This window comes from Pholcus phalangioides, unplaced genomic scaffold, assembly GCF_987345545.1.
Source record: "Pholcus phalangioides strain wild (caught in Gottingen) unplaced genomic scaffold, Ppha-v1.0 ptg000017l_1, whole genome shotgun sequence".
NCBI lineage: Eukaryota > Metazoa > Arthropoda > Arachnida > Araneae > Pholcidae > Pholcus > Pholcus phalangioides.
This window is the reverse complement of record NW_028301610.1, coordinates 40,801,000-40,827,619: the sequence shown is the minus strand read 5'-3', so window position 1 is coordinate 40,827,619 and position 26,620 is coordinate 40,801,000. Positions and strand designations below refer to the sequence as shown.

At 41.0% G+C, this 26,620-nt stretch overlaps 1 protein-coding gene across 2 annotated transcripts in view; it reads left to right on the top strand.

Annotated features, from left to right (window-relative positions):
* Window positions 1-26,620, top strand: part of LOC149073241 (osteomodulin-like) — a 104,844-nt gene that overhangs the window by 76,393 nt on the left and 1,831 nt on the right. Inside the window, exons 1-2 of one of the 2 annotated variants that reach the window (XM_089246180.1) lie at window positions 19,148-19,333; window positions 25,625-26,298. In XM_089246180.1, the coding sequence (XP_089102306.1) occupies window positions 25,637-26,298 (662 nt within the window). In that variant the 5' untranslated portion in view covers window positions 19,148-19,333; window positions 25,625-25,636. Of the gene's footprint in view, window positions 1-19,147; window positions 19,334-25,624; window positions 26,299-26,620 lie in introns of those variants that run through there. The other variant, XM_089246179.1, reaches the window with a different exon arrangement.

Here is a 26,620-nt window from a genome sequence, read left to right as displayed (position 1 = left end):
CCTTGACCGATGCCATAGCATACCTGAGGGACCTCCTTGGTGGAAACTTGTGGCCGCCCTATGGGCTGACTTCACGGTCAAGGCAGAAATCACGGAGGATATGGTTTCGCAACCCGACGTGAACCATTGTGTCGACCTTGTGACCAGTTGTATGATTTCAGCAGCCAATGAAACAATACCCAAAGTCTCCTCGAAACTTCCTAAATTTCCTAAACCTTGGTGGAACCCCGAATGTAGTCTTACGATTAAAGCACAAAACAAAGCATGGAGTAGGTTCCGGCGGTATCCTACCCATGATAATAAGTTGGCATTTTTAAAAGCAAAGGCGATAGCAAGAAGAACCAGGCTCAAAGTGAGTCCTGGCAAAGATTTACGACGGGAATTAATTCATCAACTTCATCCAAAATCATTTGGGACCGGATCCGAAAAATCAATGGTCATTATCAGTCTCATCCCATCACCATTTTAAACACCAATGGCACTATCATCAACGATGTGAGGGATATTGCGGACACCATCGCCGCCCATTTCGCCGCTGTTTCCAGCGATGCAAACTATCCCCCATCGTTTCATCGCATTAAATCATCAGCTGAACGCACATCGTATACCTTCCGGCCTTTTACACCGGAGGGGCACAATTCATTGTTCACCCTTCATGAACTGACGACGGCCTTGCAGCGAAGTCCTGACTCAGCTGTAGGGCCCGATGCCATTCATTATTCCATGATTCGGCATCTCTCACCAGAATCACTGTCACATTTACTCATATTATTTAATCGGATCTGGGTCAGTCATTCATTTCCTGACACCTGGCGAGCAGCCATTGTTCTTGCATTCCCGAAGCCCGGCAAAAATCCTCAGCAACCTAACAGTTACTGACCTATTGCTTTGACCAGTTGTCTATGTAAGCTCATGGAACGCATGGTCAACTATCGCCTTATGCACTACCTTGAGGTTAACAATATTTTATCGAAACATCAAAGCGGCTTTAGACGGTTCAGGTCCACAACATGCAATCTATTACGCCTTGAGACATCAATAAGACAAGCATTTGTGAAGAGGGAGCATATGCTAGCCATATTTTTCGACATAGAAAAGGCCTACGACCGTACTTGGATGCACGGAATTCTTTCCGACCTCTATAATTGCGGCTCGCGGGGCAACTTGCCCATTTTCATTAAGAACTTTCTTGCTCGACGCATCTTCCAGGTACGAATCGGAAGTACATTATCAGCTCCCCAAATCCAAGAACAAGGTGTACCTCAAGGTAGTATTTTAAGTGTTACACTGTTTATTTTAAGACTCAACGGTGTGTTGAACCAACTCCCGTTGTCTGTCACTGGCGCACTTTACGTGGATGATCTGTTGATATCATATCAATCAGTGAATATGAGGACAGCCGAGAGACAATTACAAACCGCACTCAACAAGATCAGCAAGTGGGCACATAATAACGGCTTCTCATTCTCCGCTGACAAAACTGTCGCTATGCACTTTTGTCGGCGTCGAGACCTACATGATGACCCACAATTGTTTCTAAACAATAGTCAAATACCAATAGTAGAAAATACAAAATTCCTCGGCGTCACATTCGATAAAAAACTGACTTTCAAACCTCATATTGCGCAATTAAGAGCTCGTTGCATGAAGACGATGAACCTCTTGAAGGTCATCTCGTCTACATCATGGGGAGCAGACCGTAAGTCACTCATTCACTTGTATAAAGCTCTAATAAGATCAAAGCTCGACTACGGTTCCATTGTATACTGGTCAGCACCTCGGAGCTATCTGTGTGTGCTCGACCCAGTTCATCATCTTGCTCTCCGCATTTGTTCTGGAGCTTTCCGAACTTCCCCTATGGAGAGTCTGTATGTTGAATGCAACGAGCCATCTATTGCAACAAGACGCCAACACCTTTCTTTGAAATATTATATTAAAATGAAATCTTTACCAGGTCATCCACTTCATAATGTCATTTTCAATCCGTCATTTCATAGACTATTTGCTGCTCGCCCTTCATGTGTTCCGTCTTACGGTCTTCGTATGAGGGCACTTGTGGAAGAACTAGAATTAGACATCAGTCGTGTGGCCCCAGTGGCTTGGCAACTGGCACCATGGGAGCAGTCTCTGCCAGATGTCTCTTTCATTATCATTATACCCTAGAGCCACCACAGCAGATGTCATATATCAACAGATTTTCTTTAGGTACAACAGGTACTTCCCCATATATACCGACGGCTCCAAGAGCCCTGGGCATGTCGGTTGTGCCTACATCTGCTGTGAGGAGACATCTTTCAAAGTACCTGACACATTCTCCATTTATTCGGTGGAGCTGCAAGCAATCCTTCATGCTCTACGTCATGTACGACGCAAACGCCACCGACGATGCATCATTTATAGCGACTCTCTCAGCGCATTGCAAGCACCGTGTTGTTCTACTTTTCACATTCATCCATTTATTCATGTTATTTTTCATGAACTACATCACCTCATCCATCACGCTACAGTAAAATTTTACTGGGTACCAGGTCATGTTGGAATACCGGGCAATGAGAAAGCAGACAACGTAGCTCGAACAGCAGCTAACATTGACAATAGCCTTTTGGTACCTGCCAGTGACCACTTCTCAATCCTCCGAGAAGTGATGCATCGCCGTTGGCAGGATCATTGGAACAATCAAATAAATAATAAACTTCATGCCATCAAGCCCACACTTGACCATTGGCGTTCGAGCGTCATAACTAACCGAAAGGAAGAAGCTTTCCCGGTTACGCATAGAACACAGTCGCCTCATGCAATCGTATTTGTTATTACCGCACCATTGTGATCATTTTATGACCGCTTTTGGTCAGAATCATCTTTCACTTCGCGACATTTTATCTGACCATTGCGATGCATCTCGCATTTTTAAGTTCATCAAGGCTAGGTTGGTATGACAAATTATAGTTTTTACAATCTGTCATTATTTTACGTTTCACGAATACTTTTAATTTTTTGACATGACAAGAACAAGTATCAATTTTATATGGACATTTGTTTTTTCCCAGCTTTACCTAGATGATTCTTGCGCTAAGGAAATGAAAATCCATCCATCTATTCCTTAGGCAAAACGGGTACTTCCTCATATATACCGACGGCTCCAACAGCCCGGGCATATCCCGGTTGTGCCTACATCTGCTGTGAGGAGAGATCTTTCAAACTTCCCGACACATTCTCTATTTATTGGATGGAACTCTACGCTATCCTTCAAGCTCTCCGTCATATACGACTCAAACGCCACCGACGATGCATTATTTATAGCGACTCTCCCAGCGCATTGCAAGCACTGTGTTCCTTCACTTTTCACTCATCCATCATCACTGACATCAAGACGCCAACAACTTTCTTTGAAATATTATATCAAAATGAAGTCTTTACCAAGTCATCCACTTCATAATGTCATTTTCAATCCGTCATTTTATAGACTTTTTGCTGCTCTACCTTCATGTGTTCCATCTTACGGTCTTCGTATGAGGGCACTTGTAGAAGAAATACAAATAGACATCAGTCGTGTGGCCCCAGTTGCTTGGCAACTGGCACCATGGGAGCAGTCTCTGCCAGATGTCTCTCTTTCATTATCATTACACCCTAGAGCCACCACAGCAGATGTCATATATCGACAGATATTCTTTAGGCACAGGGGTAGGTACAATAGGTACTTCCTCATATATACCGATGGCTCCAAGAGCCCTGGGCATGTCGGTTGTGCCTACATCTGCTGTGAGGAGACATCTTTCAAACTTCACGACACATTCTCTATTTATTCGGCAGAGCTGTACGCAATCCTTCAGGCTCTACGTCATATACGACGCAAACGCCACCGACGATGCATAGTTTATAGCGACTCTCTCAGCGCATTGCAAGCACTGTGTTCCTTCACTTTTCACACTCATCCATTCATTCATGCCATTTTTCATGAACTGCATCACCTCATTCATCACGGTACCACAGTAAAATTTTACTGGGTACCAAGTCATGCAGGAATACCGGGCAACGAAAAAGCAGACAACACAGCTCGAACAACAACTAACATTGATAATAGCCTTTTGGTACCTGCCAGTGACCACTTCTCAATCCTCCGGGAAGTGATGCATCGCCGCTGGCACGATCATTGGAACAATCAAACTAATAATAAACTTCATGCCATCAAGCCCACACTTGGTCATTGGCATACGAGCTGCAGGACCAACCGAAAGGAAGAAGTTCTGCTTGCCCGGTTACGCATAGGACACAGTCGCCTCACACAATCATATCTTTTACTACGAGAGAGTCAACCGCAGTGCCCTCATTGTCAAAGTCCATTGACCATGCTTTTACTTGTTCGCACCATCGTCATCATTTTACGACCGCTTTTGGTCAGAATCATCTTTCACTTCGTGACATTTTATCTGACCATTGCGATGCATCTCGCATTTTTAAAGTCATCAAAGCCATTGGTTTTTATGACAAATTATAGTTTTTACAATTCATGTCATTGTTTTATGTTTCATGTTGCTTTTTATCATGCACAGTTTTAGTTTTTGACCGGACAAAAGGACATTTTTCTTATTTTTATATTTGTTTTGGCGCAGTTTGACCAAATTTGTCCTTGCGCCAATAAACCCAAAATCCAATCCAGTCACTCATCCATTTATTTCACTCTCCTCAATCCTCCGAGAAGTGATGCATCACCGCTGGCCGGATCATCGGAACCATCAACTTAATAACAAACGACATGCTGTCAAGCCCACTATCGGATATTGGCGTTCGAGCTGCAGGACCAACCGAAAGGAGGATGTTCTGCTTGCCCGGTCACGCATAGGACACAGTCGCGTCTCACGCAATCATATTTATTATTACGAGAGAGTCAACCAGAGTGCCCACATTGTCAAAGTCCATTGTACTTGTTCAGATCATCATCATATTACGGCCGCTATTGGTCAAAGTCATCTTTTACTTAATGACATTTTATCTGACCATTGCGATGCATCTCGCATTTTTAAATTCATTAAAGCCATTGGTTTTTATAACAAATTATAATTTACAATCCATGCCATTGTTTTACGCTTCATGCATAGTTTTACTTTCTTGATGTGACGGAATAAGGTTCATCTTATTTTTAATTAATCATTTGTTTTGGCGCATTTTGACCTTATTGGTCCTTGTGCCATTAAACCCGGAATCCAATGCAATGCTTGGAGCTAATGCGGACCCGCATCCGCTCCGTGTAAAAGGGGCCCGAGCCGCTGCTACTAATCGAGCTTTATGTTTTATCTCGTTTGAATTTCGCTTTATGGAAAAGACCCATTTGCTCGGAATTATTTTTTCATTCTCTGGTTTATTCACAATTTCGAAAGCATTATGTACATTTAAGGAATTTATCTCCATCATCGCTTGTTCCCATTCAGGCCAATCACCCCTCAGCTTTGCTTCATCAACCGTTTTAGGATTTTTATTTTCGATCAAATTTGCGTTCAAGTTTTTTAGCCGTTCTGATCGTCTCACACCCAGTTGTGAAAGTCGTCGTTCGTCCTTGAGTATTCGCTCTTTGTTTGCTTCTGTGCATTTCTCTTTCGTAGAACCCAATGGTCTACCCGGCTTCGGTGTCGATTTTGCTCGATCAACATCGGAATCGATCATGTTTTCATATTTATTTTCACTCAATCCTCTCTCTCATTTTTAAAAATCAAACTATGTCCCACACAAGTGACTGTTCAATTTTATGATCCAAAAATTTACTTCCCATGATCGATTCATTGAATTTAACAGATCGTGATTCCACAACTATTTCCTTGTCGATATCAAACACGATATCCGTTTCTTTCTCTGGAATATCCTAACATAATTTCACGTTGGCCTGATGGATCTAGCTTTGTACGGAACATTTTCGGGGAGTCGAAATATGCGATGCATCCAAAATCACGAAGGTGACTAACATCCGGTTTTACAACGATGAAAATTTTATACGGTGTTTTCCCTTTCCGCGGTGTAAAATTCGTTACATAATTGCTGCACGCAATAGCTTCTGTCCAAAAACAATGGGGTAAATTACTTTCGTGAAGAATCATTCGAGCTCGATCTGTGAGGACTAATTGCTTTTTCACTTTTACCGTTGCTCTCCGGACAATAACGAATAGTTTTTTCATGTTTTACTCCAGATCTATCAGAAAGTTGTTCGAAGGTTTTAATTCATGAATTCACCTCCATTGTCTCTCTTTCTCAGTTCGGAATCTCTTAATTCGAGTGTCCATTAAGTTTTCATATAAATTTTTGAACTATTAACAGTTTTTGAAAAGTTTCACTTTTGTGTTTCATGAAATATGTGAAATTCATACCCGAAAAATCATCGACAATAATCAAGAAATATCTTGAACCTTTTAGAGAATCAATTTGAAAAGGTTCACATACATCACCATGACAATTGAAATATTGACTTACTTTGATTCGCTGTCACATTTTTGTGAGGTTTACGAGTTATTTTACAAATATCACATGCATCCCATTGCAAATTATTTTGGTAAAACTAATATTTAAACCTTTAACTAAATTATTTTCAATCATCTTATACACATACTCAGAATTTAAATGTGATAGCCTTTTATGCCACAGTTCGCTCAAACGTAAATCTGGCAGTGTTTCATTTACGTGCACTAAATTTGACAATTTAGTATTAGCTCAGTTTGCAAACGTTTGCGATTAATATGAGCAGTTAATATGGTTTCACCGTTTTTACAAATATGCATTTCATCGCATCCAGCACGAATGTTGTAACCCTTCTCCATAATAGTTGGAAGTGATAATAGATAATATTTAAGATTTGGAACATACAAAACATTATACATTATGATATGCGTTTCTCTTTACCATTATTTGTAACTGTAACCGTACCAGAACCTTTATACACTATGTACCAATAAGTATTTGGACACCTATGCAAATGACGATATCTGCGGTCTTGAGATACGTCACGCCCTCCGCCGGTATATATCGTGTAAGAAACATCATCGGCATTAGTCGCATGCAAGATGCCGCGCAGTTCGGAGCTCTCTGATTTCGAGAAAGGTATAATTATCGGGTATCACAAAAATGACCGATCCTTAAGGGACATATCTAGCGAGCTGAAGTACCCAAAATCGACAGTGGCCTATGTGATTAAGAAATGGAAGGTGAGCTGTGATTGTCGAAATTTGCCCCAAGTCGGCAGACAAACGAAACTGGGAGATACAGACCGACGGGTGCTGTCCAGAGAAATTCGGAAGAACCGCACCCAACCGATGGCCCTCATCCGCGAGGAGTTTCAAACAGGCATCCGGGAGTATTGTTGCAATGAATACCATCCGTAAGGAAGCACATCTGATTGGTTTTCATGGTCGTGCTGCTGCCCATAAGCCTTTGATCACAAAGTACAACCGCGTTGCTCGGTTAATGTGGTGCAAAGCACATCGAAATTGGACCGTAGATCAGTGGAAACGGGTTCTTTGGAGCGACGAATCAAGGTTCACCCTCTACCGTTCGGATGGCAGGGTCTGGCGTCTGCCTGGAGAACGTCTCCTGTCAGAATGCATTGTGCCAACAGTCAAGTTCGGCGGAGGTGGAATTATGGTCTGGGGGTGTTTCTCCTGGTATGGACTGGGACCCTTGGTCCCCATTCATGGTAAGCTCAACGCCGATGCCTACTGCACTATTTTGGATGACAATGTGCTTCCTACGTTGTGGCAGTTTTACGGGGTGGACCCCTGTTACTTCCAGGACGACAATGCCGGCTGTCATACTGCGAGGTTAACCAAGGCTTGGTATGGTGCCAATGGGGTTCATCGAATGGACTGGCCTGCCCAGACCTGAACCCTATCGAGAACCTCTGGGACGAGTTGGATCGCCGAATTAAGGGGTGCCCTACCCGTCCAAAATCAGTGAAGGAACTGACATGTCTTTTCCAAGCCGAGTGGAAGAAAATACCACTAGCCGTCACACAAGGACTTGTGGAAAGTATGCTCCGGAGGGTTCACGCTGTAATTGCCTCTCGTGGAGGCTCTACCAACTATTGATTTTGAATAAAGATAGTTTTTCTTTTCTATCACAGGTGTCCAAATACTTATTGGTAGATATTTTAGTATGTATTAGATTTTATAGAGAACACACAGATTACCAGCTTGATTTATAACATTATGCATCAAAAATTCATCAAACAAATTAATATCATTAGTCATATGAGCACTACTGGGGGGGGGGGGTCCTCCCAGATAGGGCATTGCTTCTAGTGTATGCCCTATCTGGGACGCTGTCTACCTGCGTGTTTGCCGTGCGTGGAGACCCGTAAGGCTGGAGATGGGGATCCTGGTTAGCCCGATGCGCTAGCTTTGGCCTCGAATTCCGCCGAAACGGGAGGCCTGGATTAGCCCCGTCTGGGTCAATCGGCTGGTCGCCTCGGTGGCTGAAGGGGTTACACTACTGGGCAGGTAGAGGGACCGGGCCTGCCGGACTTGATGAGATTTCTTGGTGCTGCTTCACGTCGCTCTTTGATCTTGAACGAGTCTGCTCGCCTGTTTCGGTAGTGTATAGTTCCTACCTAACCTGGCGTTGCCACTAACCTTTATCAGTTACGTGTGCGCGTCCCCTTGTAGGGCTCCATGGTGGGCATGGTCGGTAGGGGCCGAACAAATAATCTCCAAAATGGGGAAAAATACAAATGCACCAAAACGTCAACGTATAGCTATGAGCGAAACAATTGTCACTGAACCTGCTCCTACTGTTTCATTTTTCTTGCATTCTTCTCATACTGATAAACCTCTGGCCAAAGCATCACCATTCTTAATAGATAAAGCTCTCTATGGTGCAATAGGCACAATAAAATCAGTGAAGGCTCTTCGTTCAGGAGACCTTCTAATTGAAACTAACACACCGAAACAATCCGAACTCATTCAAAAGCTCACATCTCTTGGAAACATTCCCATAACTGCTAAAATCCATCCCACGTTGAATTATTCACGTGGTGTAATTTCGGATACTAACTTGATTAACATGGACGAAGAACTACTAACAGAAGAGCTGGCGTCCCAAGGCATAACATCTGCCAAGCATATCATGAGCCGCAAAGATGGCAATCCAGCTCCATCACGTAACATAATCCTATCATTCTCATCACCAACATTGCCGAAAGATATCAAGATTGGCTATTACAGCCTCAAAGTCCGGCCATACATTCCTAACCTCGTTAGATGCTTTAACTGCCAGAAATTCGGTCACTCACGAACGGCGTGCCGAAGTCAACCCACCTGCGCAAAGTGCGGTGAGAAGGACCACATTTCGGAGAACTGCACTAATTCACCATTCAAGTGCGTCAATTGCGGTGGCGACCATCCCGCATATGACCGGAAATGTCCGAAATGGAATAAAGAAAAAGAGATCCAGAAGATCAAGGTCCTTAATAACATCTCATATAACGAAGCACGCCGTCGTATAACATCATACGCGAATATGGTGACAACTCCATCATTAGCCAAGACTAACAGTGTCGCCAAAGTTTCTAGAACAACTCAAACGGAACCCATAGCTGACACATCAACTCAAACTTCATCTAACCAACCATGCAATAGTTGTGGCTGCTGTTGCTCCGCTGGATTCCGGAGGGAGTCCACTACCTCCGCAGAAGAAGTGGGAAAAGCAACGGCGAACACATGCAAAATATCTACTGCTACAAAACCCAAAATTAGTTCTGGAAGTAAATAAAAAAAAAGAAACTTTTCAAGACCGGATATTCGAAAAAAGCTATACAGAGAGCTCTGAAACATCCCACAACTAAAAATATGGCGACTTATCGATGATACATCGATTGGTGACATGGACCTCGATAATCCATAATCCTACAGAATCCGGTACTACTCGTCGCAAGATGGACCGGAATAAATTCAAGGACCTTGAACCGTCTACTTCTATTTGAAATTTAAATTTATGGCCAACATAATTCAATGGAACATTCGTGGTCTTAGATCCAATTACGAAGATCTCAAGGATTTGATCAATCGTTATCATCCTGTTTGCGTGGCACTCCAGGAAACTTTTACGAAGCCCTCGGAGACATGAAACATCAGGCGACATTCCCTGTTTCGTATTGACTACGATGACGGGAGTAGGGCTTGCCGAGGTGTTGCTCTGCTGGTTCCACATCACGTGTCATCGCGCGTTTTAACGTTGCGCACGAACCTGCAAGCCATCGCGGTGGAAATCTCTACAGGTCTAAGAGTTACCATCTGTTCCATTTATTTGCCACCAAATGACACCATCTTACAGAGAGATCTAGAAGATAGATATGGTCGAACGGCTGTTAGACAATATGGACCTCGCCATCATGAATGATTGTAGTTTCACTAATTTCATGCCCCAAACAATGGTTTCACTGCAATAGATTTGTCGTCATACTCAGCTTCACTCTTGCCCAACTGGTCCTGGTCGGTTGATCTGGACCTCCACGGGAGCAATCATTTTCCTCTAGTGGTTAAGTGCCTTGACCGACGCCATTCTATTCCTGAGGGACCTCCTCGGTAGAAGCTTGTGGCCGCCAGATGGGCTGACTTCACGGTCAAGGCAGGAATCACGGAGGATATGGTTTCGCAACCCGACGTCGACCTTGTGACCAGTTGTATGATCTCTGCAGCAAATGAAACAGTTCCGAAAATCTCGAAACTTCCTAAACCTTGGTGGAATCACGAATGCAATCTTACAATTAAAGCCCAAAAGAAAGCATGGAGTAGGTTCCGTACCCATGACAACAAGTTGGCATTTTTAAAAGCAAAGGCGATAGCGAGAAGAACCAGGCGCCAGGCTCAACGCGAGTCCTGGCAAAAGTTTACAACGGGAATCAATTCATCTACTTCATCTAAAGTCATTTGGGACCGGATCCGAAAAATAAATGGTCATTTTCAGTCTCATCCCATCACCATTTTAAATACAAATGGCACTACCATCAGCGATGTGAGGGATATTGCGGACACCATCGCCACCCATTTCGCCGCTGTTTCCAGTGTTGAGAATTATCCTCCATCGTTTCATCACATTAAATCATCTGCCGAACGTAGATCGTAGAACTTCCGGCCTTTTACACCGGAGGGGTACAATTCATTGTTCACCCTTCATGAACTGACGACGGCTTTGCAGCGAAGTCCTGACTCAGCTGTAGGGCCCGATGCCATTCATTATTCCATGATTCGGCATCTCTCACCAGAATCACTGTCACATTTACTCATTTTATTCAATCGGATCTGGGTCAGCCATTCATTTCTTGACACCTGGCGAGCAGCCATAGTTCTTGCATTCCTGAAGCCTGGCAAAAATCCTCAGCAACCAAACAGTTACAGACCTATTGCTTTGACCAGTTGTTTATGTAAGCTAATGGAACGCATGGTAAACTATCGCCTTATGCACTACCTTGAGGTTAACAATATTTTATCGACACATCAAAGAGGCTTTAGACGGTTCAGGTCAACAACATGCAATTTGTTACGCCTTGAGACTTCAATCCGACAAGCATTCGTAAAGAGGGAGCATATGATAGCCATATTTTTTGACAGAAAAGGCCTACGACCGTACTTGGCGGCACGGAATTCTTTCCGACCTCTATAATTACGGCTTGCGGGGCAATTTGCCCATTTTTATTGAGAACTTTCTGGTTCGCCGCATATTCCAGGTACGGATCGGAAGCACGTTATCAACTCCCCAAATTCAAGAGCAAGGTGTACCTCAAGGTAGCATTACAAGTGTAACACTTTTTATTTTAAGACTCAACGGGGTGTTGAACCAACTCCCGTTGTCTCTTACTAGCGCACTTTATGTGGATGATCTGTTGATATATCAATCAGTTGTCCCTCGGCTCCTGGTATGCAGCTGTCCAGTCCCCCGATCTGACCCTTGACCCTTCCCACGCTTTCGTCGTGGAGGGTCATCACGGATCTCACACGCCCGAACACGAGTAAAAACTCTGCCTTCATGGTTGAGTTTTTCTTTCTTCTCCTTGCGCTGTTGTTGGCGCAGTATGCAACGGACTTGCCATGACTCGGACACTCTTTGTTTATGCTGGCATACGTATTTCTCACGTCGAGATGGTGTAGAGAGAGAGAGAAAGAGCCCTGGTGATTATGCTTCTTCACCCCCTTTTATGACGGGATAGCCTTCTCATTAACGGACTCTCCTCATTTTCTCTTTCTTCCAATGCAACAGTTTCCCAACCAGCTGGGAGAATGGGTGTTTCTTTTCCTTTTTTTTTTCACGCGCACACAACACTGGACAATTTTCTTGGAGTAATAACAGAGTGAAGTGAACAGTTTCCCTCACCTCAAGAAAACTGGATACTGCATATACCAAATAATAATACTAATAAAAGAAACCTTTACGTATTCTAATGATCTACTTATAATTAATATGAAAAAAAAATTATCATAACTAGACTTATTTACAAAAAAAAAAGATTTACTCTTTTACAATTTAATCGCAATTTTCTCTACTTAACCTCGATAGAGCATCGGCTCCCAAATGCTGCGCTCCTGCCTTGTGAGTGATCTTTAAATTCCATCTTTGCAGGGCTAAGGACCACCGCAACAATTTTGGACTTTTTGGAGTCGTTTCGGTCAAGTACTTCAAAGGGTTGTGATCCGTTATAATCTACACGTTCAGGCCATGGATCCATTTTTCAAACTTTCTCAACCCAAATAATACGGCCCAAGCTTCTTTCTCTATACTGGCCCATCTCTTTTGGGTGTTGTTCAGCTTCTGGCTCGCGAAAGCGATAGGCTGGTATCTGCCTTCAACCCCTTGAGTTAAGCAACAACCTACTGCTAAGTCAGATGCGTCAGTGTGTAACTGAAACGGCAGTTCTAAATTTGGTGTTGCCAGCCTGGTTACGTTGCACAGGCGTTCTTTAAGTTTCTCGAAAGCCGCATCTGCCTCTTCATCCCACGGGATGGGATTTGAAATATTGGATTTTGTCAGATTTGTCAGGGGAATCGATAACTCTGCAAAATTTTGTATGTAATTTCTATAGAACCCCATAAGCCCAAGCACTGATCTAACGGCCTTCTTAGTGACTGGCTTCTTTAGTTCTCTTATAGCAGCAATTTTCTCTTCATCTGGAGCGTGATTCCCCCCACCTATCTTATGTCCCAAGTATTTCAGTTCCTTCTGAGCAAACTTACATTTCTCTAATTTAACTGTGAAACCTGATTTCTTTAATTCTTGGAAAACTGAAATAAGGTGGTGTTTATGTTCTTCCCAGCTGCTAGAAAAAATTATGATATCGTCTATATATGCTTGTGCATACTCTTGGTGGTTTCTCAGAACGTTATTCATTTCCCTTTGAAATGTCCCTGCCGCACCGGATAATCCGAATGGCATTGTTTTCCACTGATATGTGCCGTTATGAGTGGCAAAGGAAGTCAAATGTTTACTGCCCTCATACATCTTAATTTGCCAATAACCACGCAACATATCTAAACTTGTTAACCAGTTTGCCGCTCCAGCCGTATATAGCAATTCTTGTGCATCCTTCATTGGGTAATTAAGCACTCGTGTAATTGCGTTTAGCGCCCTGAAATCAACGCATAACCTTACTGATGAATCCTTTTTAGCCACACAAACGACCGGATGTGCTATTTCGGCTGTGGATGGTTCAATCCAATTCAATTCTAATAATTCCTGGACTTGTCGGTTTACCTCATCTCTATATACCATGGGAATACTGTAACAATGAGGTTTCTTTTGAACCGCCCCTTCTCCTACCTTGGCAAGTTTTACTGGACCTTGAAACAACTCTTTAAATTCTATTAGTAATTCTTTCAATTCCCGTTTTTCCCTCGGTCCCAAATCAGAATCTTTTAAATCACATATTTTTTTTCTCTACTACAGCTTCCTCCCCATTTACCGGTGTGAATTCTACCTGTCCGAAATCCTCCTCCCACTCGAAAATTACATTCACTGCGTTTGCCCTAATTATATATTTCCGAATTTTGTTCTGATGCACATGTTTGCGACTACCGTCTTCTAGTTCAACTATGAATGAATGTTGGTTCTTTTGTTCCACAATTGTACCTGGCCCTTGCCATCGTGAGTATAACTTATTAGTGGAATCGGGAATCAACAGTATAACCGTATCTCCCACATTAAAATTTCTATCTGTTGACCTCAAGTTGTAATATTTACCCATACGTTCTTGCATCACCTCCGAAGTTAGCTTAGCTAAATCTGCTGCATTTTGTAGTCGGTCCTTGAGTTTCTGTAGGTATAGCGAAGTGGGCATAGTGTTCAGTTGAGCGTTGATATTTTTCGGTCCAGGAAGATTTCAAAATCGATAGTGGACCTTCTGGGGGTCTACCATACAGTAGTTGAAACGGTGCCACCCCCGTTGTACTATTAGGTACTTCTCTATAAGCCCATAAAATGTAGAATACGTGTTCATGCCATTTCCTACCCATTTCTCTTCTGGTATGATGCAACATACGCTTCAACGTTTGATTAAATCGTTCCACCAATCCATTGGATTGTGGATCTGAGGGGTCGAAAATCGTGGACTTACCCCAAGTATTTTTTCGAACTCTTTGGTCAAAGACGAATTGAAATTCGTTCCATTATCCGACGCTATAACATTGGGTATCCCAGTTCTAGAAAAGATTTGCAACAACGCCTCACAAGTACTTTTTGCCGATAAACTACCTAGTGGAATGGCTTCTGCCCAACGTGTATGCTGGTCCACTAAACATAAAATATACTTATGTCCCTTCGAACTCGGTGGATCTATGGGACCAATTATATCCACATTTACCACTTGGAATGGCAGATCAGGTCTTGCCACTGGGGTAATAGGTGCTCTATCTTTAACCTTTTCTCTTCTCGTTAGCTGGCATGCATTACACGATTCGCAGAATTTTTTTACCTCTGTTGACAAACCATCCCAAACAAATGAATATTTGATTCTTTGGCTTGTTTTTCGTGCCCCATTGTGTCCTCCGAACACTGAAGAATGGGCTAAATTCATAACTTCTTCGCGCTTACACTTAGGCACTACTAGCTGCCCAACAGCTTCTCCTAAAATATTATCCTTGTGAAATAATAAACCATCTACCACATAGTAGTCCGATTTCTTATTTCTTGCCGCTTCCCAAAATTTCACTAAATCTGGGCAATCCTGTTGCTCTTTTGAGAACCTTTCGGAATTTGATATAGTGTTCTCCGAATCCTAAGGGAAATTACTGATATCCGCCTCTTCAATGACACACAACCCTAACAAATTTGAATCCTTTTCCACTCCGGCTGTTATTCGTTCTTCGCTGGTATCTCCTAAGGTCGGATAATCCACATTTTGTCCCTTCAGTTCTTTTAGTGTATTGGGGTGTATGATCATTTCCTCAATCAACTCCGGGGCTACAGCACACAATGTTTCTTGGTGTAACACATTAGTGTTCATCCCTGAAGCAATAGCTACTGGCAATTGTACCAACGGAACCTGAACAGCATTTCCGAAAGCACCTTCAAGATAAATGGTTGCCGCCCCCTCTAAAGTTATCCCGGGAACCACATCAGCCCTCACGACAGTCATTTCGCTTCCGGAATCAACTAACGCCTGTACCAGTTTCCCGTTAATGCTCAAAGCACACCTTTCGAGTTCATTAAACTGGCTATTACAGCTCCTTAGATACCTTTCCCCGGACACTCTGGCCAAAACTGCCCCCTCCGGAACCTTACCTTTCCTCGATAAGGCTTGGTGCACCCCTGTTTTTCCTGATCTCGGATGTCCTCCACTTCCCCCTTGTCCCTTCAACTGTTGGCAAACATTTTTGAAGTGTCCCTTCAATCCGCAGGAAAAACAGCTCCTGTCATCCCTTACCGGTGAAGCTTGGTTCCCAATTTGGGAGTTTTCTATGATATGAGGGTCTTTCCCTTTTTCCTCATACCTATCCATTCCTCCATTGTACCTAGGTTTCTCTTTATTGAATCCAGAAACCAAAAATGATTTGTTCTTAGCCAAGAAGTACTTGTCGCACTCCTGGGCTATTCCAATGGGTTCCAACCATTTCTCTTTGCTCGTATTCAGCTGGATATGTGCGCCAGTCTCCCGATCTAGGGTGTTGATTAGAGCATCGACAACGATCAATTTATTAACCTTTTCAATCGTGTTGGCCCCCCTAAGTTTACAGTAATGTTCCCACCCTGTGATCAACCTGGATGCGAACTGTACGTGGTTTTTTTTTCTTTGCATTTTCTGTCAAATATTGTAAATATGTAATTTAATTGTAAACTCTAATTTGTATAGTATTATTGAAATTGACTGGGGACAAATAAATTATGTTATGTTATTACGAGAGAGTCAACCGCAGTGCATTGCATTGTGAAAGTCCACTTACCATTGCTCATGCTTTTAGTTGTTCACATCATTTTACGACCGCTTTTGGTCAAAGTCATCTTTCACTTCGTGACATTTTATCTGACCATTGCGATGCATCTCGCATTTTTAAATTCATTAAAGCCATTGGTTTTTATAACAAATTAGAGTTTTTACAATTCATGTCACTGTTTTACATTTCACGTTGCTTTTTATCATGCATAGTTTTTATTTTTCTGACATGATCGATTGTTATGACGCAGTTTGACCAAATTGGTCCTTGCGCCAACAAATTTGAAATCCAATATATATCGACAGATATTCTTTAGACACAGGGGTAGGTACAACAGGTACTTCCCCATATATATCGACGGCTCCAAGGGCCCTGGGCATGTCGGTTGTGCCTACATCTGCTGTGAGGAGACATCTTTCAAACTTCCCGACACATTCTCTATTTATTCGGCAGGCTCTACGTCATATAAAACGCAAACGCCACCGACGATGCATCATTTATAGCGACTCTCTCAGGGCATTGCAAGCACTGTGTTCTTTTACTTTTCACATTCATCCATGCCATCTTTCATGAACTGCATCACCTCATCCATCACGGTACCACAGTAAAATTTTACTGGGTACCAGGTCATGTTGGAATACCGGGCAAAAAGAAAGCAGACAAGGCAGCTCAAACAACAACTAACATTGAGAATAGCCTTTATTTATTTTTTTTTTTTTTTTTTTTGCGCAGAAATAATAGTGTAGGATGAATAATTATAACAACATATCAACTTCATCACTGCTAGAATCACTAAAAATCTGATTTTTTTTTGCTTTCCTGGTTCATAATGTACAGGGAGATAGGATGAACTAAAGACTACGTCGTTTTTACTCATTCTTCCTCATTCTTTGAGATTGTTTTTAGTAGCGCCGTGTGAGGGAGAAAGGGCAACTCTACTCGTTCGAGTCAACTCATCTCTCAAGTTGAGGCTACTCGATTTCGATTTGAGTATCCCCGTGTGAAGAGGCCCTAAGTCATACTTCATCCAAGCATCCGATAGACAGAGTAATATGTAAACTTAATCGCTACATCAGGGACGAATGTCGTGGGTTCAAGACAGTGCCGTCGTTGGGCAATTACCTAAAAGAGGTAGCGGGATTGGTAGACAACGACGCTTTTTCTTCTTGATCTTAACTTCATAGCCACGTATACTGACGGACAGCCAGTACCTTTCAAACCTCTATAGAGCCCAAATATGATCAAGGTTTATATTTCAGAGAGTACCATAGTTTGCTTTTAGGGACTGAAAAAGCCTGTCAAGACAGGGGTATAGACATATATACCCCTATAAAGAAGTTAATTCCCGTTGGGATATGCTATCTACGCCTTTGACCTGAGTGCCGATCTTAAACAAAGTTTAAAGCCCCGCTTATTTTGAAAGTTTAAACTTTGAATTTTTTTTTTATTTAAAATTTAATTTATTCTTTTTTTTTTAGTTCATTTATGACATAAATTTTCTCCATTTTAATTTTTCAATATTGTGTGGTTACATTGATGTCATGTCTTATCATACCCGCAAATTGTTTTTAATGTATTCTTTTGAGAGTTTTTAAAAAATTAAGTACACATTAATGTAAGAATTTTATACCGCCATAGGATAGTATGTTTGATCAAAAATATGTGAAAAAATTTCAAATAAATCAGTGGTTATATAAATAGCATTTTTAATGACGTTTCAACTAGAGCATGGTTTTTTCACTTTGTTAAAGGGCATACCCTTTAAGGAACCCTTAAGAAACCTCATATCATTTGAGAACTTTAGTAATTAGTCATACTGCAAATAAGTCAACGGTTGCAAAGATAGTTATATAGACAAACAATTCGAAACACACTGTATTCTAGCACATCTTTTGACCTTTTTACTTAACCACAAAAAAACGCTGTGGAGTCACTGGAAGTTAAATCGAGATTCATGGGATTGATTTCGTGACATTTGAATCAACAGAGTTTTTGCTTTTTGATAAAATTTTATCTCTATTCTATCATAATGTAGATAAGAAAATTGTAAAATAGTTATATTCAAAAAACTCATGTATGTCCGTATATTCTTTCAATATATAACATTTTTGAAATACCGGGGTGTAATAAATAAACTGACACTACTCATACGTATGTAGCACCCATTTTCTGATGAAACTTGGTATATAGGATATACGGACCATGGGGAAAAGAAAAATTCAATCAAAAAAAAGTTAGTTAAATTTTCGACCACCAGGTGAAAAATTGGCATTTTTTTTTATCGCAGATCTTTTTTCCATGGTCCAAATAGCGCATATAAAAAGTTTCAATGAAACACGTTCATCAAAACGGGCGCTACATAGGTAGTAGTGCCAGTATAATGAAGCTGAATAGTGTAATTTTAATTATACTGACACTACTCTGACCTGTGTAGCACCCGTTGTGATGGACGTATTTCATTGAAACTTGGTATATACGTTAGTTGGACCATAGGGGGGAAAAGATTACAGCGATTAAAGAAAATGCCCTTTTTCACCTGGTTGTCGAAAATCGAACTAATTTTTTTATTGAATCTCTTTTTCCCATGTTTCATATATCTTATATACCAAGTTTCATCAAAATATACTCATCGGGATGGGCACTATATACGTCAGAGTAGTGTCAGTTTATTTATAACCACCCTGTACCTACAGCAAAATACCGATGTGAAAAGAAAATTCATGTGGAAACATTCGTCTCTTGTATTTCTTTAAGTTAGGTTAGGGTAAAAAGGTAGGTAGCGTATCTTTTTGTATGTGCGGTAGCAGCGCACAACAGATGTTTAGTCATCTGTAGTCTGTTCTTTGCATTCGTGGGAACGAACATGTTGCTGTAAATGCTTCCATTTTCATCATTCGAACTGTGATAAAGCATCAGAATCTAATCACAAGCAAAAGAAACAGGTAAGAAAAATAGCATCTGATTTTTTCCTTTGCACAAAACCAACTAAAAATTACTTCGTATTATTAATAAGGAATATATAGGGTGTCCTGTAAATGCTAATGCTTCATCTCATCAACCGTTTATCGTAGAGTTATAGTTTCAATTTAAAATATACTCAACAGGTGTTCAAAAATTACCCTGTAATAGTTTTGAGTGGGAAAATACAGAGTGTAAGGAAATAAAAATCTAAATTTTTATAGGGTCCCTCTGTCTTCCAACTCCCACTTAGGAAGTTGTTGCCCTGTATCTCCCGAGACCAACAAAAAAAATTCCAAGTTTCTTAGTGCAACATTCGCAGAGATATTCGAGTTCAAAACTCGGAGAAAAGTTGGGAAAGGAGTGTTGTCCGCTAGTTTTTGCTGATGTTTCATAATTTTTCTCCGATTTTTTATTTTGAATTTAAATATCTCGGCGAATATTGCGCTTAGAAACATGGGTTTTTTTTTTAGTTTCCTCGGGCGAGACGGCAACAACTTTCTTATTGGAAGTTAAAGCGCAGGGTAACAGGGTAATTTTTGAACGCCTTTTGAGAATTTTTAAATTTGAATCGCACCTCTACGACGTACGGTTGGTAAAAGCCGCATCAGAACTTACAGGAAACCCTGTATATTAAACCGAAAGTAAAATAATTTCATGGAAATTTTATGATGAAATTAAGTTTTATTTGAAGATATATCTTTACGCGCGCTTATCTGAGTTGATGTTTTGTTACGTTATTACTTTTCATATCAAAACATTCAATTTTATTGATAAGTAGAGGTTCTGCATTAATGTTGAACACTTAGTTCGCTGATAGAAAAAATACAGGGTGTCCCATAAATTCGTAAATAGTTTAAAAACTCATAAAATTGAAGTAATTGGTACATTTGAATAGGTTTTGCGAAAAAGTTATTTTCACGAAAGGGGAGGGTTTTATTTTGGTACAGGAAAAAAATAATTCAAATTTTTTCAACGGGGTCGGTATAAGAGAGAAAATCGTTGGAAGTTCGCAAATCAGGGTCCTATCAAATGCAGGGTGTACGATTAACAGCGCATTTCTGAATTTTCCTGTTACTGGCGATTACATTAAAATGTTCACATTGGTGGCTGAAGCACTATGATGAAGTTGTTTTACCTCAGCCACGAATCGCCGGCTCAAGCTTTACGAACGTTTCGGACATAGAAGAGATTGAAGAAAGGTTCGAGACCAATCATTCCTGCATGACTGATTTCCCTGGCCCTCTATCGACAAAATTTTATCCTGTACCAAAATATATCCCCCTTCGTGAGAGTAACTTTTTTGCAAACCGCATTCCGACATAAAAAATTCATAAAAATTGAAGGAATCCGTAACTATTTACGAATTTATGGGACACCCTGTATATTAACCGCGGCATAATTACAGACTGGTGCGAAACATTAAAGCAAGCAGCGTTTCTCAACCCTATGGTCCGAAAGAAGCTTGGCATATCCTGGAGTAATGCCTCCTAGGCTGGGACCTTTGGAGGGCCCCATGCCAGCCTATTCACGGGCCCCCTCTATAGTTAAACTCATTTCCATAAATTAAGGATGAATGATATGCGAATTTCAAGAAGCCACCAGATGATGCCGATAGTACGTCACAATGACGAGTGTGTAAGAGGGGGGTATATAAGGAATGGTGGCAAAGAAGTAAAATTGTTCACAAGAGTTCTGTAAGGCGCTCAGTGCCATAAGCGAATAGTTATGACACAGAGGACGCATGTGGATGATTTTTTACGTGGTAGAATTATCGGCCGCCTGGAATGTGGGCGTACTCAGATGGAAGTATCCGAGGAACTTGGAATTGCCCAAAGTGTCATCTCTAGGCTTTGGCAACGATTCCAAGATAACGGAAATGTCAGTAGACGTTACAGTACAGGTCGCCCCCGAGTTACAACGCCGAATGAAGACCGGTATTTGGCAGTAACTGCCAAAAGCAGCAGACGGAGCACAGCATCCGACCTGTCTCGTCAGCTGTCTGCAGCCACGGGTACAGACGTTTGGGAGATATTGGTCTATATGCTCGCAGCCCTGTCAGATGTGTTCCGCTCACGGCAACTCACTGTCGGCAGCGATTAGCCTGGAGTAGAGGACATGCAATGTGGACATCGTCACAGTGGGCTTGTGTGATGTTTTCCGACGAGTCCAGGTTTAGCTTGCAGTCTGATTCACGTCGGACTTTCATATGGAGAACGCCAGGTACCCGTTACCACCAAGACAACATCATTGAACGACACCGTTACGGTGGTGCAGCATTGCTCGTTTGGGTGGAATTATACTGGGTTCCAGAACAGATCTGCATGTTCAAATTATAGGGACATCATTCTGGAACCACATGTACGTTTGTTTAGGGGTGCCATGGGCGCAGAATTTGTGTTTATGGATGACAACGCCCGTCCTCACTGAGCAAACATCGTAAACGAATGCCTTGAATCTGAGGATATAACCCGTATGAAACTTCGGAGAGCATTGCTTGCTGAGTGAATCAGATCGATAATTTGATACTCAGCATGCCTAGGCGTTGTACGGACTGTATTTCCTCGCATGGGAGACACACAATGTATTAACCATCATACCAACCATGTAATAGTAAGTTTTTGTAAAGGAGATATTTTTTACAATTGCTCCAGGGAGCAAAAATCGTAGTTTTTATGAATGGTATCACCATCCCTTTTGTTCTTTATCTTTTGTTTAATAAATGGGCTTTATGAATAAGTAACGTTTGTTTTGTTTCTGAACCTTTATTTGCCGGATCTGGCATTATCCTTAATTTATATATCGTAAAAAAATGATGATGATTGATGGCAATCGTTCGGACATAGAACGATTGTTTATCTTTGATAATTCAATTTAATTGGATGAAAATTTATTCAATTGTATGCAAGTGATATTAGTAATATTCTTATGGATTCAAAGAAAAAAAATCAGGCGATCAGAATTCTGAAAATGCCCAATGGGTGAAAAATAAAAAAATTTCCATTCTCAATCACAGTGGATCGTAATGTAATTCACGGATGGATGTAGGCCCAGTTTAAAAACGTTGAACACATGACAAAGATGAGAAATGATTATTAATTGCCACATTTATGATTGTAGCGGATGCATGTAAAGGTGTAGGTGATGACAATCAGAAGGATATTGGTAGAGCCCGGATACTTGCATACAGGGCTATATAGTCAGGCTTGCCACCTTGACTCAGTGGGCGTGGTCTCGGACCTACTGCGGACGTCACTGCTCAATGCTTTTTTAGCAGCCAATATCAGTACACTAACGTGCTGAATTGACGTGACTTTTTTACATTTTCATTGCTTGTTTTAACTGTTGTGTGCGCGTGTTGCTCCTGCCGCGTTATGAAACAGCTTTCATTATATAGCCCTGACTTACGTATGCATTTACATATTTGGCCTCAGTATCAATGCATATAATTGCATAAAATGGAATAATTTCCCGAATAAATGCATATTTTCGGAGTTTTACGAAAGCTCTTATCACATTTTTACAATTTTCCAAATAATGGATACTGCTGCATTTATATTATGTGCATAAGGCCAAGATTACATTATAAGAGTTTTATAAAATTTATGTTATAGAACTTGACAAACGCAATCAATAAGCGTATCGGTTGCATTCGAGCGAATGTATCCTATTGGTTGTTTTTCCCCAGTTTTGTATAAGATCTTTTATTAAAATTTTATAGTTTAATCCCAGCTTAAAATTGGTTTTTTCCCCCCTGCACATGAACAGTGACGTCATGAAATATGTAAGCACGGAAAATTCGGTATATTAAATGATAAAGCGGAAGATTCTCCCAAAGGCAAGGACAGAACCACCGCCCAGCACACACACACGGTCCCTCCAAATCCGCCATTGACTAGGAAAACATTCCTGGCGGCCGTTGGGATCCCCTCCACGTGTGTAGTGAAGCAACTGCTACCATACATTCCTCATGGACAATCCGGAGAGACTTCTTTCGTGTAACCTACGATACACGGTGAATCAACTCACACGCGTATCACGGATTTCCGTGAGATCAAAACCAACGTCAGTTTCAGGTTAACTTTGCAGTGAAGAGGAAGCTACGAGGGAACCGCGTCACTCGTTTCTATGACAACGAAAGCCTCTTAACCTATGTATCGATGCGCGGCCTCGGTAAGGTATGGCCGATTGTCGCAGAAAAAAATATTTTTTTACGTGTAACGTAATGCTTGTAGAAAAAAATTGCAGTCAGTAACAAAAAATTAGCTAATGAAAAAAAAAATCATTGTCGATACTTTCAGAAATTAAAGTGCGGTTTTTGAAATTTTTTTTTATTGAAAAGTATCTTACTAACTCCTATTAACCCGGTTTTCACGTTTGAATTTGGGAATAGCCCCAAATAATAATAATAAAAATGATACGGAAAAATTTAGAAAATTCTTTTACTCACTTTTCTTGCCGAAAAATTTCCGTCGCTCACCCACCCGAACGCATATACGTCGATGCCACTTGTTATCATTACAGTTTTAGTCATTTTTTACGGATTCCCATTCTATGGAATCCTCACTCGAAGTTGTAGAACTATCGGATTACCTATTACTTATTAATAGTTGCTGCTCCAAAATGTGTTCCATCAGGCCATCTGCAATCTAAAATTCCTCTTCTTTTTCAATTATTGCCAAAAAGATACAACTGTCACAGAAGAAAAAAATACACTGCAAGCCTAAACCATGGTGGGTCTCTTGCTTATTTATATTCATCTGGAGAGATACCGAAGGGGCATCTGGAGGAACAGCCTCTGCTGTGGGGGAGATGGCGTTAGTGTGGGTGAAAAGAGACATTACTTATGTCAACACATTCCGCTATCGGCTATTGGAATTCAGAAACCACCCCTATCCTACGAACACGGCAAGAAATAGATATAAAAAAAAGGGGGGGTGCCTGGAACCGTAACCAACACCCATAAAGAGAGCCTCTCACAACGGTATCGGCGCTGTCGTGAAAGAGGGACACTTCCTGTAATCTATGAGTGAATATCGGAATTCGTTGGAGGCTATTTTCGGGAGAAAAAAAAAAACTGATTGAATATTCGTCTGGGTGTGTAGGCCTATAACTACATGGAAAACTAAATGAAAAATTGCATCAGAAAAAATTCAACAAAATGACGATATACATAACATATAACTGTGCAATCAAAAAAAAGCACGATAGTAATATTGGCGGGGAAAATTTCTTGGAAATCGCGCCAAATTGTTCTTGAGCTCGCCATGGATTTTTGATAATGGTAACCAATACTTTACTAATTTAAAAATTTTAAACGAATATACATTGGTTCAAAACGGTATTTTTTCAGTATCTTTTTCAAAATCATAAAAAAATTTGAAATATTCTATATAAATGATCACCATAAACCTTCGATGTATGGGAACTATATTTTGCGGCGAAGGAATACACTCTCTACCTTTCTCTCCACTGCAAAGTTAACTTGAAACAAACTATAGCTATTCTCTGATGATTTCTGTGTGCTGCTAAGCTCATCAAGTATAGCTGTATTCAGATGTCATTATTGACTTTGGATGACCTTTTTCCTCCTCTCCGATAAATATCTCTTGCTTTCACAAAATGAAGTTTGTGGAATGTTAGGGTCACAAGTTACATCCGTTTTCACTGGAATTATTCACATAAACATTCATTCAGTGCTGTGGCCCAATTCGGTAAGATACTCGCCCAAAGTACCCAAGATGTTTAGAGGTGTCGCGAGTTCGATACACGATTCGTCTTTATCAGAAACTTTCCTGACCCACAAGTACAACAAACAAGGTGATAACATGGCTACAGAAAAAGATTGCTACCGCAGGGAGTTCCACGCCGAGGGTTTAGCGCACCATCCGCTCGGTGAGCATTAAAAAAAGTCAAAAATATCGAACGCTATCGTTCGGGATTGGCAATAAATTTTTGGCCCGTCTAATTAGCCCTCGTGTGCAGAAAATGACCGTGGGGTGATAAAAATGATCAAATTAAACATTCATTTCTGACATTTTTTTAAGCAAAACACTGTTTTCAATTCGGTTTCCGTACTTATCTTTCAATTTTGCACTCCTCTGTATTATGATGGCAACGTTCATCTTTATAATATGCCATTCAGATTTTTGAACATCATGAAATCAGCAACAAAATACGATCAACATGAAGGATAAAAAAAAAAATTATATTATTTCGTTATTAAATAGTGTACAATGAAGATGTGCTAAAAATTACGTTTTATTTTTACATAGCAACAGAGAAGAATGGCGCTTCTGTCGTTATTAGCATCCATCCTGCTCGCTGCTGGCTTCAGTAACGCAGAACATGGACCTTGTCCAACCAGCCAAAGTATTTATCCCTGCTATTGTGAATCCGATTCTCTGATCACATCTGTAACATGTGAGAAAATAGGAAATATTGAACACATAAAGAAAGTTATGCAAACAACTAAAGGACTGAATATAACTTTTGGTTTCTATAATGTCCGCTTTGGGGATATATCATCAGACTTTTTCGAAGGACAAAAAACAGAGGATCTCAACTTCGACAACTGTAAGATCGGGTCTTTTGGAGACAAACCTTTCAGTGGACTAGAAAATACCTTGAGGCATCTATTCATATATGGAAGTGTTGATAAACGAGTAAAAGATTTAAAGACTTTTCCATTAGGACATTTAAGAAGATTAGAATCATTATATTTTCAAGGTAATGATATAAAACGAGTCGGCAACGAATGGTTCGAAGGAGGACCGAAATCACTAAAACAGGTTTCATTAGAAGCCAGTGATATCGAAGAGCTTGGAGACAAAGCATTTGCATCGTTGGTGAACGTTGAGCAATTCTGGATTGGAAACAACAGATACAAGGTTGTTAAAAGATCAATGTTTCCTTATCCTGCCTTGAAGATTTCAATATTAGAAATGAGGTAAGTAGTATATTTTTTTTTTTTTTTGCAACAGCCCGTAACCATGGCCCTGCAGTCAGGGGGCCAACAGCTGGCCCGTGAAGTCATTTTGTGCGGCCCCCGACAAGGTAAAAGTAGCGTGTAATGTATTAAATTGAATTTGTGATCATTATTTGAGCTATCGGTTCCAACAGCAGATTTCCTTGATTTATAAACCGCTTAAAACTATTATTTCCTGTGACGAAAGTGATTTCATAATTAATTTAAATAATGGTGCGGCTTTTACGACGAAGTGACACCACTGGTGTCGCCCGCGACGCTGCAGCTGATCATTATGTTGGCC